Source organism: Gopherus flavomarginatus, chromosome 1 (assembly GCF_025201925.1).
Source record: "Gopherus flavomarginatus isolate rGopFla2 chromosome 1, rGopFla2.mat.asm, whole genome shotgun sequence".
Classification (NCBI taxonomy): Eukaryota; Metazoa; Chordata; order Testudines; family Testudinidae; genus Gopherus; species Gopherus flavomarginatus.
This window is the reverse complement of record NC_066617.1, coordinates 115923588-115941530: the sequence shown is the minus strand read 5'-3', so window position 1 is coordinate 115941530 and position 17943 is coordinate 115923588. Positions and strand designations below refer to the sequence as shown.

The 17943-nt window shown below is 49.9% G+C and overlaps 1 protein-coding gene across 8 annotated transcripts in view; it reads left to right on the top strand.

Annotated features, from left to right (window-relative positions):
* The window catches only part of LOC127031580 (sodium- and chloride-dependent betaine transporter-like), a 348260-nt gene that overhangs the window by 18037 nt on the left and 312280 nt on the right, over positions 1-17943 (top strand). For all 8 annotated transcript variants that reach the window (XR_007768566.1, XR_007768568.1, XM_050918540.1 and 5 more), the window contains 5 exons: positions 1304-1438; positions 2197-2337; positions 4948-5035; positions 7319-7451; positions 16476-16610. Coding sequence is in view for 6 of the 8 variants with exons in the window: in XM_050918540.1 (XP_050774497.1) it covers positions 1304-1438; positions 2197-2337; positions 4948-5035; positions 7319-7451; positions 16476-16610 (632 nt within the window). In the remaining 2 variants the exon portion in view is untranslated. The remainder of the gene's footprint in view (positions 1-1303; positions 1439-2196; positions 2338-4947; positions 5036-7318; positions 7452-16475; positions 16611-17943) is intronic.

Sequence of the window (17943 nt, the reverse complement as noted above, 5' to 3'; positions counted from 1 at the left end):
TTTTTCAAAAATAGATGTTAACCCTGGTATCCTGGCTAGCACTTTGGGAACTTCAGAATTGAAAGAAACTTTATAAATGTAACGTGGCACTCTTAGAAATGATTATTGATTAAATTGATCCACCACTAGGACGATCATAATCAGAAAACAGAGTATGGGATCTCCCGAAGTATTCATCTAATCAAGTACTGGATAATAGTGTTGTCTCCGAAGAACTCTGACTGAAGGTCTTTTATGTGGCTGTGAAAGGAGCAGCTGCCTTTAGCTGAATACGTACAGGATCTATGTTTCCTACTTCATGAAGTTGGACTGATCCTGTCTAGATGTGAAGGGTCTGCTGGCTCTACGTCCCCTGCAACTATAATACATCCGTGTTTAGGGAACATTTTGATGTTGCTGTATTTATTTTAACATTATTGGCATAAGAACAAGTAGGAATGTTTTTTATTTAGACCCAACTGTTAATTATCCTTCATGGGAAGGAATGTGGGTGGGCATGATTGATTCTGACAAGGGAGAAACAGATCTAAGAAGAACCAGATTTGCTTTTGAGAGAAGGAGCCCAAATCTTTATTCCAAACATCTGTGTTTTTATCAGAGGACTGGGGCAAAGGATGGGAATATATTCACTTATCATTTGTTCCTTGTGAGGGATGAGGCCCTGAGGGCTGTTGTTTCAACCAGGAGGAGAATGGCATTTGCTTGCCGTATATCTGCCATTAGACTGGGGTGGGTGGGTTCTGAAGTGTGGAGTCCAGCTGCTCTCTTTGGAAAGGCAAATTAGGAGATGGGCGAAGGAAAGGCTGGAGATCCTGGCAGCGGTTTAGAATCAACTGGAGAGAGCTGTCCTGTGACTGCTGGGTAAGGAGGACCCAGTTTGGATACAATAAGATTTCCTCTTATCTTCCCAAACCTTTGCTCAAACTGGCTTTAAAGGCTGAAAAGTATAGTTAACATTTATTTTCTGTGGCTTTTTTGGTCTTCTTGCCGTTCTCCTCTTCCAGGTTCTGGCCAGGACCAGACGTGGCAGTGCTGAAATAGCATGAGGATGAGGTTGCTTGTGGTATTTCCAGGACAAGAAGAAGAAAGCCGAGAGGCTGTTGTGTTCTCTTGCAAGATCTGCACAGTTTTGCAGGCCCACCAGGTCCATTTAGTTCGGATAGGCATTTACATTGAAGGGTGTTTACCTGAGCCTTGATGGTACATCTCACTTCTTAGTGTGCCTGGTAATGGGTGATTATGATAATGTCGAGTAGTAAAGATTCCTCCATTTGCTACCCTCTCTCTCTCTCTCTCTCTGCAGGTGCCTTCTTTATCCCCTACCTCATCTTCCTCTTCACCTGTGGGATCCCAGTGTTCTTCCTGGAGACAGCGCTAGGGCAGTACACCAGCCAGGGAGGGGTCACCGCCTGGCGGAAGATCTGCCCTCTCTTTGAAGGTGAGTCAATGAATGGGTTTCTCGGGTCCACGATGGAATTTCTGGGTCTCATGGGTTTTTGTGTGAAAATTTTCAAAATGTCTATTTCTTGCTCTGAAGCAGAACAAAAACAAATGATAAAACCTGGACTTTTTTTGTGAAATGGAATTCTTGTTTTCTGGACAGCTCTACTTTAAAACTGCAGACAATTAATATCACAACTATCCCGAAGTTTTATGATCTCCATTTTACAGAGAGGGAAACTGAGGCACAGAAAGATTAAGTGATTTGCTCAGAGTGGCATTTGCTGATATTGGCAGAGCCAGGATTAGAAGCTGCCTCCTAGAATCATAGAAGATTAGAGTTGGAAGACAGCTCAGGAGGTCATCTAGTCCAACACCCTGCTCAAAGCAGGACCAATCCCCAACTCAATCATCCCAGCCAGGGCTTTGTCAAGCTGGGCCTTAAAAAACAATAAGGATGGAGATTCTACCACCTTCCTGACCCTGTGCTTTTTCTCTGGCTCCATTCTTTGGGCGTGGGATGTAATTAGCAGTGAAGACCCTTTTTATTTCTGATTTCTCCACCATGATGAACCACATCTGTATCGCCCACCCTCAACCTGAGTCTTACAGGATTCTTTGATGAACCAAATTGCTCATTAATCTGCCCCGCCTGCAACTCCAGTAGGATGGCCTATGGCACTATTTGAAGCTAAAGTCTGATCTATTTGGGGCTAGCCTGGGGCCATTTCCTAACCCCTGTCATTTTCCTCTTAGGAATTGGATACGCCTCACAAATCATCGAATCCTATCTGAATATCTACTACATTGTCATCCTGTCCTGGGCTATCTTCTACCTGTTCAGCTCCTTTACTGCTGTGCTTCCCTGGGCCACCTGTAATAATCCTTGGAACTCAGGTACAACTTCAGCTAGTCTGCTTCTGGAAAGAGGATCTGGGTTTGAAAACTTTCCATCAAAACTGCTTTTTGACAGAAAATTGGGTATTTGATTAAACACATTTTTTCTCACTGTTTGCCTTATGTGGAAAATTTTGAATTTTCATTGAAATATTCAGCTGAAAACTAAAATATTTTGATTTCAATATGCAGTTGCGGGCCAAATAGCTGGTGTTTGGTTTCCTCATGTGCAGGGCTAGATTTTCACCTTGCATGCCTCTAGGCAGGGTCCACACACTTTCCCGGGTGTCTAGGCAGCTGCGGGGCCCCTGGCTCCGAGCTCCCCACCCCTGCATGGGCTCAGAGCTCCAGAGTCTCCTTCCACCCATGACTCGGTGCTCTAGGGCTCCCCACTGCCTACGGAGGCTGGGAGCAGCGACCCCACCCCCCGAAGGCAGCCAGGAGCAGCAGGGTCCCCCTATCATTTGTGGCAGCTTGGAGATCTGGGGCCCCCGTTGCCAGGCAGCAGCTGGGAGCTATGGGGTGATCCCCAGCAACTTGCAGCAGCTGGGAGCTGTGGCAGATTAGCCACTGGGCCAGTGGGGCCTATGTCCAGGGGTCCTGGTCAACTGGGGGCCCCCGGAAAAATGGGCAGTCCAGTGCCCTGACCTGTTCCACTGCCTGCCCCTGCGCTCCTGTCCGGGAGCGGGGTCAGGACGCAGGGGCTTGCCCCGCTCCCCGCACTTACCCGGTGCTCTTGATGGGGAGCGAGAGAAGCCTCCCTCTCCCTAGCAGGAGTAGCGGGGTGGGGCCAGGGTAAGCCCCCATACTCTGACCCCATTTCCTCAGCAGAAGTGCAGGGGTGGGTGTGGGAGGGACTGCAGGTGTAAGAGGTGGGGAGTGTCCCCCACTTGCTCTGGTTCAGAGCCCCACAAACCCCTTATATTCCTCTGGCCGGGAGCTCCAGGGGTCCCTGCTGCCTGGTAGAAGACAGGAACTGTGAGGTACCCTCACAGTGGCTCTGATCTCCTAACCATTGCAGGCAATGGGGGTATTGTCACTTTTAACTTTTAGGTATCCTGCCACCCAAACCCCTCCACCACAGACCCCGCACTGCCCCAACACATACATACCTCCCATACCCCCCACTGCCCAGCGCCCCTCCACAACCCCCCCACTACCCAGAGCCTCTCCACAACCCCCCAGAGACCTGCTCTGCCCCCTGACTGAACTCACCAGCCCCACTGGGAGGTGACTGTGTCTGCTGGTCTGAGCGAGGAGTGATCCATCAGGGCTGCATGGGGCCGTCTCTCGCTCAGCCGACTCTGGCCCCACTCCTGTTGGAAGTGGCAAAAATTGATTTTTTTAGGCACCCCTAGTCACGTGCCTACTCAGCCTAATGGGAAATCCAGCCCTGCTCATGTGCCCATTCTTCTCTATGGGCTGGGCTCCCCAGCTAGACTGCTTCTCTCATGATGCACCATGGCCAGGATGCAACAGCCTCCTGCCACCATGAGGAGAGACCATAGTGCATCATGGGTTAGGCAGTCTGACCAGGGAACTCAGCTCGTAGCGGGAGCATGCGGCATCCAAACTACAACTCCTACGGCAGCATTTCTGAATCAAAATGCTTCAGTTTTCAATTTTTCATGGGAAATTCATAATTTTCAGCAGCAAAAAAAGCCCATTTTCAGACCAACTTTAGTCTGGAGTCCTCACCCCACTCTAAGCCATGGAAGGAGCTTTTCACTGGAGCTGGCACTGCCCTTATCTAGTGTAACGGGGTACAGCACAAACCACTCACTGCACCTCAGACCCTCAAGCATCTGGGCCAGCCTCCATCACAGCAGAGAACTGTTTGTTCAGTCAGTCTTTGGCTTACTCAGGCCAGGTCTCTGCTAGGAGTGCATGGTCGGTATAGCTGCACCAGTGTACTGTACAGGCAAAACACGTCTCATGTGGTTGCAGCTTATACTGGCAAAATTGTGCTTTGTCCAGTATTGCGTTTTTCACCTCTTGTTCCCTGAGTAAAATAAGCTTTCCTGGCAAAACTCTTAGTCTCAAATCAAGGTTGGATGTTTTTCTGAAAGATTTGCTCTGGGGATTATTTTGGGGAAGGTCTATGGCCTGAGTCATCCAGGAGGCCAGACTGGATGGTTGCAGTGGTCCCTTCTGCCCATGGAATCTGTGGATTTATGAAAGTTCCCTTCTCCATGTTCAGTCGACTCACAGTCCTTCCCTTGCCATACCCCTGACAAGGGTCACTCCCTTCCCCAAAGGAGAATCCGACTCTCACAGCTCCACAAGCAGAACTTTATTTATGGGGAAAGCCAGGGAAACTCCTCTCTGAGCTCTCTCTTAACATGAAGTAACTTCCCAGCCTGGGTAACCATAGTCGCTGCACCACAGTGCCCTGCATTCCACAGCCATCTGGGTTCTATTCAGAAAGGAGCCTTCACTTTCCCCATCCCTCTGACTGTTCCTGAACTAGGATTCTGGCAGGGGTGCGGGGAGAGTGATGTTTTACAGGGCAGCGTGAAGTGTTTGTTTGCAGCTGGAGTGAACAGGGAGCATAAAGGCTGAGAAGCATGAGAATTCTCCAGGCTCACCGACTTGCTTCCTCCTTTGTAGATCGCTGCGTGGACTTTCTGAATCACTCTAACATGGAGAACTGGACAGCGCCTGCTAATGCCACCTCCCCCGTTACTGAGTTCTGGGAGTACGTACCCCAGTTTCAGACTCTTTTCTCTCAAGAGGTCACTGCAGTGTGTGAATACTCCAAATGGAGTCTCTGAAAGGCCAGGACTGTGGCACATCACACATCATGGGGCACATGAGCACACTCCCTGCACATGCAAACTTGCATCCTGACGGGGCACTCTGACTGACAGAAATCCATGGGGCACAGGGGCACTCCCAAGACACAGGTTGTCTCACCCCGTGCACCACAGAGCCCCAGAGGTTGGACATTAACCCTTACTGAGAACACATGCATGTACGCACACAGACACTTCTTTCTGACATGGCAGATGCACTCAGCACCCACAGGCTGTGGATACACAGGGCCTGAACACATGTTGGCAGGGCTACCCTGCAGACACCTAGCGGGCACGCATGTACGCACACCAAGTGTGATGATCTATCTAGAGCAGGAGGCCAGGTGGGAGGAGGCTGGAAGAGATTCTGCAAAGATGCTCTGTGGTGAAGCAGGAAAAGACAAAGTAGCTTTTCCCCTTATTCTAATTGAGTTCCTTGTTCAGTGTTAGAGGAAAGCAACTTTTTCTGTGATTCTTTACTGCTGGGCACCTATGCACCCCGTGAAAACACCCAGAAGGCAAACAGGAGTGCTGACAGGAGCGCTGACAGGAGAAATGTTGCAGAATACACTGTAGGGAATCATCCAGCACCGGCCCTCAGGGGGCTTGAACAATATGGGAGTTGTAATTCTAAGGACTGGCACTCACAACCGTGCCCCCTCCCAGTCTAGGGAAGTGACAGGAAGCAAGTGGGAATCGGGCTGTATCACAATAGCACGTTTTCATCCATTGCTTTTAAAGTGCTTTGCAAATGTGATCAGTATCCATTATCCCACTTAGCCTATCTGGGTATGTCTACACAGCAACTAGACACTCACGGCTGGCCTGTGCCAGGAGACTCGGGCTTGCAGGTCTGTTTCATTGCTGTGTAGATGTCCAGGCTTGGGCTGGAGCCTGGGTTCTAGAACCGTTCTGGGTGGGAGGGTCCCTGATTCTGGGCTCCAGCCCGAGCTCAGGAATCTACATTGCAATGAAACAGCCCCACAGCCACCTGCCACGAGCCTGACTCAGCTGGCATGGGCCAGCTGTGGGTTTTTCTTTGCTGTGTCTCAGCTTCCCCATTGGTGAAGTGACTTGTAGAATGCCACAGGTTGAGTCAGAGGAAGAGCTGTGTCAGGCTCCCATGCCCTGGGCCCATCCACCAATAGCTACAAAAACCATTGTGATTTCAGTACAACATTGCTGGCTGCAAGGGAGCCCCTAGAGTTCTGAGGGGAAGTTTGGCCGGGAGGACATAGAGTTGTCATAGATATTAGGGTAGTGAGAGGCTGCAGGTGAACTGTCTGGACATGGTGGTCATCTCTCACATGGGGTCCCTGTTACACTATGTCTACACTATGAACAGGGGGTGGTCCCAGCTCTTGTAGATATACTGATGCCAGCTCTCATCTGAGCTAGCATGCTTAAAAGAGTAGAAATAGCAGTGTAGCCATGGTAGCATGGGCAGAGATAGCACTGTGCTAGATGCTCTGGGTACAAACCCTCCTGAATTCCATGGGCACGTAGTGGGGGCTGCTAGCACAAGCCACTCCTGCCTATGCTACCACGACTACACTGCTATTGTCAGTATGCTAACTCAGGTGAGGGTAAGGGCGAGTATGGCTAGGTGAAGTGGGAATCACCCCCCCATCCCCCGCTCATCGTGTAGACCTAGCATTAGGGAGCCTGGGTGCTGAGGGGAACCTGTAGGGAAGAATGAGGGCCATAACCATAAGGGTTCCTTGAGAGAGCCATAGAACATGGGGTGGTTGGAGGAAACAAAGTAGCCAGCAGGTGATTAGGAGCCATTGATGCTACCAGGGGGCTGCAGGGGAGGCTGCTGATGGAGTGTGGCCTGCGAGGCAGCCAAAGGGATGGCAGTGATGTGAGATCGGGAGTGACTGTGCTGTGAATGGTTAGGGGCTGCAGTGGGGCTATTGAGGGCTTTGGGAGAGTTGGAGAGCCCAGACTGATTAAAGGGTGAGGTGGAACTGCAGGGGCCAGGCTGCGAGGGGATCCCAGAGACACCTAAGACATTATGGTGACCAAGAAGACAGTATTGCTGCCAGGGCTAGGGTGACTGGAAGCAGGAGTGATGGGGGAGATTGAGTAGCTGTGCTGTGGGATGTGTATGAAAATTCTGGGCGGGGTGCTGCTGGAAGAGTCAAGTCTGGGATGTTAACCTCTCTCACCTCCTGCACTGTCAGGAAGCGAGTCCTGGGACTCACAGACGGTATTCACAATCTGGGCACTGTGCGCTGGGAGCTGGCTCTCTGCCTCCTGTTCGCTTGGGTCATCTGCTACTTCTGCATCTGGAAGGGAGTCAAGTCCACAGGCAAAGTAAGAACAAACTCTGTCCCCTTAGTCCCTAAACCTCCTCCTAGCTGTCATTATATCTCTTTTTCACCTTCTTAGCCTTCTCCATGATACAGAGAAAGGAGAAGAAGAAAGGAGGCAGGGAACACACAAGACATAGGGCTGTACTCAGATTGGCATGGGTGGGTGCAACTGCATTGAAGTCACAACTGCTTACGCTGGGTCTGAATTTAGTCCATTATGAGAAGAGCAAAGAAAGTCAATCAGAGGGGAGACACGGGAAAGATCTTAGAAGAAATGATGAAGTCCTAGACCAGCATGGTCCACTGTAATGGGGAAATGCAAGACACTGCTTCACCATTAGCAACACACAATCATCCAGTTACGGATGCACAATCCCCAAGTGGTCTGGTGGCTTTTGCAACATTGGCCTGTTTTAGTGTCAAATCTTCAGTCACCAATAATAATTAAACACCAGAGCTGAGCGAATATCCCACTAGAAATAATCTCCTTAGGGGGTTCATCGCGGTTACCTCCCACTTTCTCATTATTTGTAATTGCTCAGTTTGGTGGTTTTCTGTCTTTTTTCTTTAACCCAATGGATTGCTCACAAACAGAGCCCTGCTGTGAGCATTTCACACTCAATACTAAAAATGTGAGCTGGGCTGGCTGGTTGTGATTGCATAAGTTACATGTTACTGTTTCTATTCCTGGATTGGATGAGCATAACATTTCACATAGGAGGCTTAAAGAAGCCACTCAGGCTTCAGTGGTGCAGGGCTGGAGTATAACCCCCCCAAGCAGCAGCGAGGGTGTGTTATACAACTCAGGGTTAGTCTTGCACATTTCTAGAGGACCTGTGACAATTGCTGAGGGGTGAGTGGCCAGTTTCTTCAATACCCTTCTTCCATAAAAGATGTTTCCCAAAATTTGCTCTCTCTCCATCCATGAAGCTCCCATCACTCTCACCTTTTTCCTGGTACAGGTATTGGGACTCATCCTTCACAATAGATGCATCTCTTTAGTTCTTCTTCGAGTGCTTGCTCATATCCATTCCAGTTAGGTGCGTGCGTGCTGCATGCACGTTCGTCTGAGATTTTTACCCTAGCAACACTCGGTGGGCCGGCAGGACGCCCCCTGGAGTGGCGCCGCTATGGTGCCGGATATATACCCCTGCCGGCCCCTCCGCTCCTCAGTTCCTTCTTACCGCCCGTGTCGGTCATTGGAACAGTGGAGCGCAGCTTAGCTGATCTCCACCTCCCTAGCAATTCGCTCGTTTCTATTGTAGTTGTGTATATAGCTTGATTTCTTCAAGTATAGTTAGTGTTTAGTTATTAGTTCTATAGTAGTTGTTGTAGATCGGGGGTTAGCCCCTTCCCCTCGCCCGGTACCAGGGCCCATGCCCGGTTCACCAGGCTTCAAACCGTGCTCGGCCTGTCATAGGCCGATGCCCACAGGAGACCCTCACGACTCCTGTCTTAAGTGCATGGGTGAATCCCATCTTATGGACAAGTGCCGCATCTGTAAGGCATTCAAGCCCCGGACTAAAAAAGAGCTGGACATTCGCCTAAAACAACTTCTGATGGAGGCAGCGTTGACTCCTCAGTCTTCGGCACCGCCAGCAGCACCGGGAGCAAGTGCCTCTTCGGCACCGGAGCGCACACCAATGGTGAAGGCTCCTCGACATCAACCATCACCGGCCCAAGCTCCTACCCGGCACCGTTCGCTCTCACTACGGAGCAAGAAGCACAAGCCTCCTGCGGCTGCTATATCTACACTGCAGTCTGAGCGCTTAGCCAAGTCAGACCGCCCGGCACTGTCAGCTGCCGCGGCACCGAAGTCCTCCGCACCGTTGATTCTGGCCTTGCCAGAGCCATTGAGTCCGGTGCTTACCAGCTCCCCAGCACGCACCATGGTTGAGCTTATTGTGCCCTCCACTCCGGAGACGTTCTCCACGGCACGGGACTTGATTACCTTGACGGAGCCTGAGCTGCCTCAACCCCCGGCGCTGCCGGTGAGGGTTCTTCAGTCAATAGGCAAGCTGGCCCTCATGAGACCTTCTTCGCCTGGTACCACTGAACACCGCCGGTCCCGATCCAGGTCCCACAGGCACTCCCGGTCGCATCATCAATCCCGGTCCCGCGACCGCTCGCAGTCCCGGTACTGTTCCCCATCGAGGCACCGGTCGTACTTGCGGCACCGTTCAAGGTCCCAGTCGCCGTCCAGATACTATCGGCACCGCTCCAGATCTCGGCACCACTCGCGGCACCGTACCTCTCGCAGCCGATCTTGGCACGGTGATTCCAGGCACCAGTCGACCTCCCGGCACCGCGCTGGTCGCAGGTCCTGGTCCCCCTCCCGGCACCGTCACGACTCTCGGTACCATTCTCCGGTACCGCGTAGGGACGGTTCAAGTGGACGCAGAGACCCACATCAGACGGTCTCCACCCCCCCGTGGCCGTCTCGTCATCCGTCAATCTCCTCCCGTGTAGACACTGCATCATATGGGGATTCGGATAACCACCAGGGACCTCGTCAGTGGCCCTTTGGACACCTTGGGCCTACCACCAAACCCAAGGTGATCCGCATATACCATCGCGCTCCGGCCCTTCTGAACATTGGGCGCCAGAGACCACAGTGAGCAGACCTCCCCCGGCGGGTACGGAGGAATCTCCAGCCCACATACCAGACCCACAAGATCCACTGCCTCAGGACATCCCCCAAGACCAGGAGTCCATCCAAGACCCGCTTGTTCCCGTGGTTTCATCCTCTTCTTCCCCGGATGAAGCGGTGGCAGGGACATCTACATCTGGACCGCCCCCAATCGACCTCAGGTCACACCAAGACCTTCTGCGCTGCGTTGCCCTCAATATCAACTTGCCCGTAGAGGAAGTTCCTGAGGTGGACGACCCGGTTGTCAGTATACTGTCGGTGGAGGCCCCAACCAGGGTGGCCCTTCCCTTCATCCACTCGATCCAGACTAGAGCGGATACCATCTGGCAATCCCCGGCATCCGTACCGCCCACAGCCAGAGGGGTTGAACGTAAATACATGGTACCCTCCAAAGGGTACGAGTACCTGTATATACACCCCCCTCCTTGTTCATTGGTTGTACAGTCCGTCAATGAACGGGAGCACCATGGCCAGCAAGCCCCTGCTCCTAAATCAAGGGAGGCCAGGCGAATGGATTTGTTGGGGAGAAAGATCTATTCCGCGGGAGGCCTCCAACTCAGGGTGGCGAACCAGCAAGCCCTCTTGAGTAGGTACAGCTACAACACCTGGGAGGCAGTAGGAAAGTTTGCAGAGCTCGTCCCGCAGGACTCCCGCCAGGAATTCACAGCTCTCCTGGAGGAAGGGAAGAAAGTTGCGCGGACCTTCCTCCAGGCCTCGCTAGATGCCGCCGATTCGGCAGCTAGAACCGTCGCCTCTGGAATTGCCATGCGGCGTATATCGTGGCTGCAAGTGTCAGGCCTGCCACCTGAACTTCAGTACACTATACAGGACATACCTTTTGATGGCCAGGGCCTCTTCTCCCAGAAGACGGACCCTTGGCTACAGAGTCTGAAGGACAATCACGTAATTACGCGTTCGCTGGGAATGCATACGCCGCAGACTCAAAGATGATCTTTCCGGTTGCAACCTCAGCGCCCCTACCCACCTCCTCGGCCAAGGCAAGACTTCGCCAGAAGGCGAGGTCATACCTCTCGCAGACGACAGTCTGGACCTCAGGGGGGTAACAATTCCGGTCCCACCAAGCCACCGGCGGGACTGAAGCCAAACTTTTGAGGGTGCGCCCGAGAGCACTGTACCAGTGACCTCCCAGGATCCTTTTCAGTTCGCCAACTGCCTTGCCACATTCCTCCCTGCGTGGTCCCAGCTAACTTCGGACCATTGGGTCCTCCGCACGGTGGAGTGTGGCTACCGCCTTCAGTTTGTTTCAACCCCACCTTCCCACCCTCCCTCCTCGTCCCTCTTCAGGGACCCCTTTCACGAGCAACTCCTTCTGCAGGAGGTTTTGAGGCTCCTTGAGATGGGAGCTATATTGGAGGTTCCGGAGGACTTAAGGGGCAAGGGGTTCTATTCCAGATATTTCCTAATTCCCAAGGCAAAAGGGGGCCTCCGGCCTATCCTGGACCTGCGAGGACTGAACAAATTCATGAGAAAGTTCAAGTTCCGCATGGTATCCCTGGGAACCATCATCCCTTCCCTGGATCCTGGAGATTGGTATGCTGCTCTCGACATGAGGGACGCATATTTCCACATCGCGATTTACCCTCCACACAGACGGTACCTATGCTTTGTGGTGAATCGTCAACATTACCAATTTGCGATCCTTCCCTTTGGTCTCTCCCCGGCCCCTCGGGTATTCACAAAGTGTATGGCAGTAGTCACCGCCTCCCTCTGCTGTCGTCGAATACATGTCTTCCCATACCTCGACGACTGGCTTATTCTGCTACCTACGCAGAGGATAGAATTCATAGGGGCCATGCTGGATTCCAATCTTGCAACGGCCAGCTTGCCCCCACCGCGGTTTCAGGCTATAGTCTCCCTTATACAACGGCTACAAAGCTTCCCAACAACCTCTGTCCGCACCTGCCTCCGCCTCGGTCACATGGCTGCGTGCACCTTCGTTATGAAGCACGTGAGACTGCGCATGCGTCCTCTTCAGACTTGGCTCGCCTCAGTCTATCGTCCATGCAGGGATGCCATAGACATGATAATCACGGTTCCACCAAGTGTTCTGGGCTCCCTCGACTGGTGGCTGACACCCTCCCTGGTGTGTGCCGGTCATCTGTTCCATCCGTCGCAGCCCTCTGTGTCCCTGACAACAGACGCTTCCTCTTTCGGCTGGGGCGCTCACTTAGGGCACCTTTGCACCCAAGGCCTTTGGTCCTTTCAGGAGCTGGCGCTTCAGATCGATGTCCACGAACTGAGAGCAGTCCGACTGGTGTGCCAGACCTTCCAGCATCACCTACAGGGCTGTTGTGTTGCAGTATTCACAGATAACACAACGGCCATGTATTACATAAACAAGCAGGGAGGGACGCGATCTTCCCCCCTTTGTCAAGAGGCGATGCGACTGTGGGACTTCTGCATAGCCCACTTGAAAGACCTGGTAGCCTCCTTTCTCCCGGGAACTCTCTCGCAGATCACCTGAGCAGGTCCTTCCTGTCCCACGAGTGGTCCTCCGTCCGGACATCCTCTTTTCAGTATTCCGGAAGTGGGGCTTTCCCCAGACAGACCTCTTTGCCTCCCGAGAGAACAGGAAATGCCAGGTGTTCTGCTCCCTGCAGGGTCGCTCCCCAGGCTCCCTCTCGGGCGCGTTCCTAATTCCCTGGAAGGTCGTCTACTTTATGCCTTTCCACCCTTTCCCCTAGTCCACAGAGTCCTGCTCAAGCTCCGCAGGGACAGGGCCCAGCTAATTCTGATCACTCTGGCGTGGCCGAGGCAGCACTGGTACACCATGCTGCTCGACCTATCTCTAGCGGACCCGATACCTCTGCCACTCTGCCCGGACCTCATAACACAAGACTTCGGCAGACTTCACCAACCGGACCTGCAGTCCCTTCACCTAACAGCATGGCTGCTGTCTGGTTAAACCAATCCGAATTGCTCTGTTCCACCCCGGTGCAACAGGTCCTACTGGGAAGCAGAAAGCCTTCCACGCGGGCGACATATCTCGCCAAGTGGAAGCACTTCTCCCATTGGTGCGCCCAGCATAACTTTATTCCTGAAGGCATATCGGTCCCCATTATCTTGGACTTCTTATGGTACCTCAAGGAGCAGGGCCTGGCGCTGTCTTCGATAAGGGTGCATCTGGCCGCTATTTCCACCTTCCATCCTAGGGAATCTGGCAGTTCGACCTTCTCTCACCATATAGTTTCCAGATTCCTAAAGGGCTTGGAGCGGCTATACTCTTAGGTTAAGCGCCCTTCCCCTACCTGGGATCTTAACCTTGTATTAGCTAGGCTCACGGGCTCTCCCTTTGAGCTGTTAGCCACATGCTCGCTGCTGTACCTATCCTGGAAGACAGCCTTCCTCGTCGCTATCACCTCGGCCAGACGAGTATCGGAGCTTCATGCTTTGATGATAGATCCCCCGTATACGATATTCCACAAGGACAAGGTACAGCTGCGACCGCACCCGGCTTTCCTTCCCAAGGTGGTCTCTGCCTTCCACATTAATCAAGACATTTTTCTACCAGTCTTCTTCCCGAAGCTGCATGCATTACGCCGGGAACAACAGCTACATACCCTGGATGTCCGCTGGGCCCTTGCCTTTTACATGCAGAGGACCAAACCTTTCAGACGCTTGCCTCAGCTATTTATAGCGGTCGCAGAGCACATGAAAGGCATGCCTATCTCTTCCCAGAGGCTCTCATCCTGGGTGACATCCTGTATCCGGACATGCTACGACTTGGCCCATGTTCCGACTGGCCATCTCACCACCCACTCTACTCGGGCTCAAGCCTTGTCTGCCACTTTCCTGGCCCATGTTCCCATCCAGGAAATGTTGCGCAGCTACCTGGTCTTCCGTCCACACTTTTGCATCCCACTATGCACTGGTCCAGCAGTCTAGAGACGATGCCGTCTTTGGCTCAGCGGTCTTACATTCTGCAACATCTCGCTCCAACCCCACTGCCTAGGTAAGGCTTGGGAATCACCTAACTGGAATGGATATGAGCAAGCACTCCAAGAAGAAAAGACAGTTACTCACCTTTGTAACTGTTGTTCTTCGAGATGTGTTGCTCACATCCATTCCACATCCGCCCTCCTTCCCCACTGTCAGAGTAGCCGGCAAGAAGGAACTGAGGAGCAGAGGGGCCGGCAGGGGTATATATCCGGCACCATACCGGCGCCACTCCAGGGGGCGCCCTGCTGGCCCACCGAGTGTTGCTAGGGTAAAAATCTCAGACGAACGTGCACGCGGCGCGCGCACACCTAACTGGAATGGATATGAGCAACACATCTCGAAGAATAACAGTTACAAAGGTGAGTAACTGTCTTTTCTGTGTCAATGAGCTGCTGAGTCCACAGGGCTGTCTTCATCTCCCATATTTACAACCTTTTTACCACTGTGCTCCTTGGCTCAACTCTCAGATGAGAATGTGTGGAGCCTGCAAGACTCTTTGCCTTTAATGGAAATGTACTGAGTTGCTCTCTCCTGCTTGCTGCATATGTGTGAAGACACAGGGGACTCAATTAAAACCCATGTCTCCTCCCCACTCTTCTCTCTTTGCACTTCAGAAAACAATCAAATACTGAACTGTAAACATGTGGATTTAAAAAGATACTTTAAAATGATGTTGAAAAATTGGAAAGGATTCAGAAGAGCTACAAGAATAATCTGATGCCTGGAAAATCTGTCTTACAGTTAAAGCCGACTTGGAAACAGTTTTCCTGTTCTGTGAAAACTTTTGGGATTTCAAAAAAACTTTTCCCATCCTGAATCAGGACAAAAGCTCAAAATATTAAAAATTTTCACAAACTGAAAATAAAAAAAAAATAAAAATAAAAAATTCAATTTGGGTCAATTGAAATGTCTAGTTTCAATAATTTCGCAATGCTTCATTTCTATTACAAGTTTTCAACTTTTTTTTTACTTCCATTAGTTTAGTTTTCTAAACCTAAAATTGTTTTGAACTGATAAGCCAGAATTTGTCATGTTGGCAATTTTGAAACTTTCTATACAACACATTTTGAGTATCTATTTGTGGAAACCGACCCTTTTCCATGAAAAGTTTTGGTTTTGACAAATCCATATATTTTGATGGGCAAAAATAGTTTGATCAAAATTTTTCTAACCATATCTACTGACAGTGAGAGACTAAAAGAAGTTCAATCTGTTTATCTTAACAAAGAGAATGTTAAGAGGTGACTTGATCAGTCACAAGTATTTACATGGGCAGAATATTTCTGACAGTAGATGCCTCCTTAATCTAGCAAAGTCATAACAAGAGCCCACAGTTGGCAGCTGAAGTTTGACCAATTCAGACAAGAAATAAGGTGCAAATGTTTAACAGTGAGAGTAATTAACCATTGGAGCAATTTACCTAGGGATGTGGTGGATTCTCCCTCATTCCAAGTCTTTAAATCAAGCCTTGATGTTTTTCTAAAATAAATGTTCTAGGTCAGTCAGAAGTTATGGGCTTAATGCAGAAATTGCTTTGTGAAATTCTATGGCCTGTGCTGCGCATGAGGTCAGATTAGATGATCAGAATAGTCCTTTCTCCCTTAAAATTCACTAATCTGATGGGGTGCTGTCAAGTGATTTAACTGTTCTCTGCTTCTTACCGCCAGAAAAAGCTGTGCTTTGACATATTATGAACAAGCAGTAGAGAGTTCGCAGAATCTGTTAAGAAGAACATACTTTAGTTTAATATTTGCAGTGATGTAAGATTATATTCAGAGATCATCTACAGAACTTTGTAGTCAATAGGAAGTCAACTCTTGACTGAAAGTTAATTTTTAATAGTCGATACTTAAAGGCCCAGTACCACATACCAGAGCTGGGAGAATAATTCATATGAAAAGTCTGAATGAGTAGTTTTTAATAACCGGTTCACTTTGGCCACATTTGTGTTCCTTTTGTGTTTACTTTCCTCATACTTCGAATAAATCTGGTTTACTAGCATAAATGTTCACAAAAAGTGAATTTCAGAGACAAATTTCAGTGCCAGCAGTGCTTGTATGCTCCTCCAATCAGGGACCAGAAACAGTCACAGTTCAATCACAGTCAAATAACACAGTTTGATATTTGAATATTTGCGATCAATCCATAGTGTGAACAAAAATTCAAAAGGATATTATTTGAATGAATCTGAATAATGAATATGTTTAAGGAGATTGCAGCTTGCTCACTGATATTCAATTCCACAAGCAGAAACAGGGGCTTGACGAATGATTCATTCTGCTCAAACGGTTCCCTAAACCAATGCATTTCATTTCCCACACAAAAGAGAGGATGGGAGGGCTTTACAAAAACTGCTTTGGATGTATAATCTGTAGGGTGACAACATTCCCTTTTTATCCTTCTCTCTGCTTCCAGGTTGTTTACTTCACTGCCACATTTCCCTACTTGATGCTTTTTATCTTGCTGATTCGAGGGGTCACCCTGCCTGGTGCTGCTGAGGGGATCACGTTCTACCTGAAGCCAGACATTTCCAGGCTTGCAGACCCACAGGTGAGTGAATACAGCCTGATACTGTGAGGTGTGGAGAGACTCCAACAAAGTGGTGACGGGAAAAGCAGGGGTTCAGCACCTTGCAGGATCAGGCCTTAATTGACTGTTATCTAGATCAAGTTGGACTTCCCCCCCTCCAAGAGACTGACAACATACTGAGGCCTCTTTAAAAGGGTTGATGGGGGAATCTCAGCCCAGCACAAATATAGTCTTTTTGTCAGTGCATTTTAAACATATGGATGTGTTAGGTCATTGCCATTTAGGGGCTTGGCAAATGCAGAAGTATCTATTAAATATTCAATGTATGACAAATGGTTTTGTTGAGCCTTAAGTGAAATGATGATGAACAAAAGGAGAAAAAGCCTCTCTCTTCATGCTCTCTGGCCCAGCTTGAGCTTTTCTTGGAAGAGGCTGGATCTTCCTCAGGGAGACGAGCTTCCTAGTATAAGACAAACTGCAGTAGGTGTGTATGTAACTATTGGAGCTACAAATGGCCAGTTTTTATAAACAGGAGCCCCTTTATTCTGAGATTCGGCATTTCTGGCATTTGCTGTGAAATCAGCACCTTCTTGCAGAATTGTGCTCCAGAATCTCGGCTTTAATTTAAAAAACATTATTTTTCTAGCCCTTATCTGTATGAGGGGTGGAAGCTTGACACTGTGTAACTTGCATTCAGTATTAGTTCCGTGAGTTTGCAGATCTCCAAACTATTGTTCCATGCATCCCAATGGGGTGTTAATTCTGAGACCTAACAGAGTATTTAAACGTTAATTATTTCACTGCTGATTATTGTAGCAGAAGCAATCAGCAATCAGCTAATGTGCTTTTTCCCACAATCTTAAACTGTCTCCCACATCTTCCTGGATGGGGAAAGGCCCAACTGCTCCCTACCCAGCTGCTAACACCTCCAGCTTCCCCCGATGACTTTCAGATACAGTTATGTTTTGTCAACACAAAAATCGGTGACATGTTGAAAACATGGAGACAGCTTAAGTTAAATGGAATTTTAATATGAAAATAAACAACACAGGGGCTGTTTTATTTGTGTTCAGTTAATTCATTAAAAACTTCCATTTTCTAACCTAAATGAAGTTGATATGGAATTTCTGGTCTGCCACGTGGAAGAGCTGCAGGAGCCAGACACCTTGCTGCAGAATTTGAGTCCAGTTTGCTGTGGAGAAGGTTGGACCTTGATTATAATGGGGGAGTGGGGGAAGAGACAAGCAGGGGAAGGTTCCTGGGTGAATCTGTAAGTCTGGATCCATGAGGGATCTCAGTTAATTCAAACAGCAGTGACTGGCTGTGTGTATTTGAAGGCCTGCCAATTTGCAGC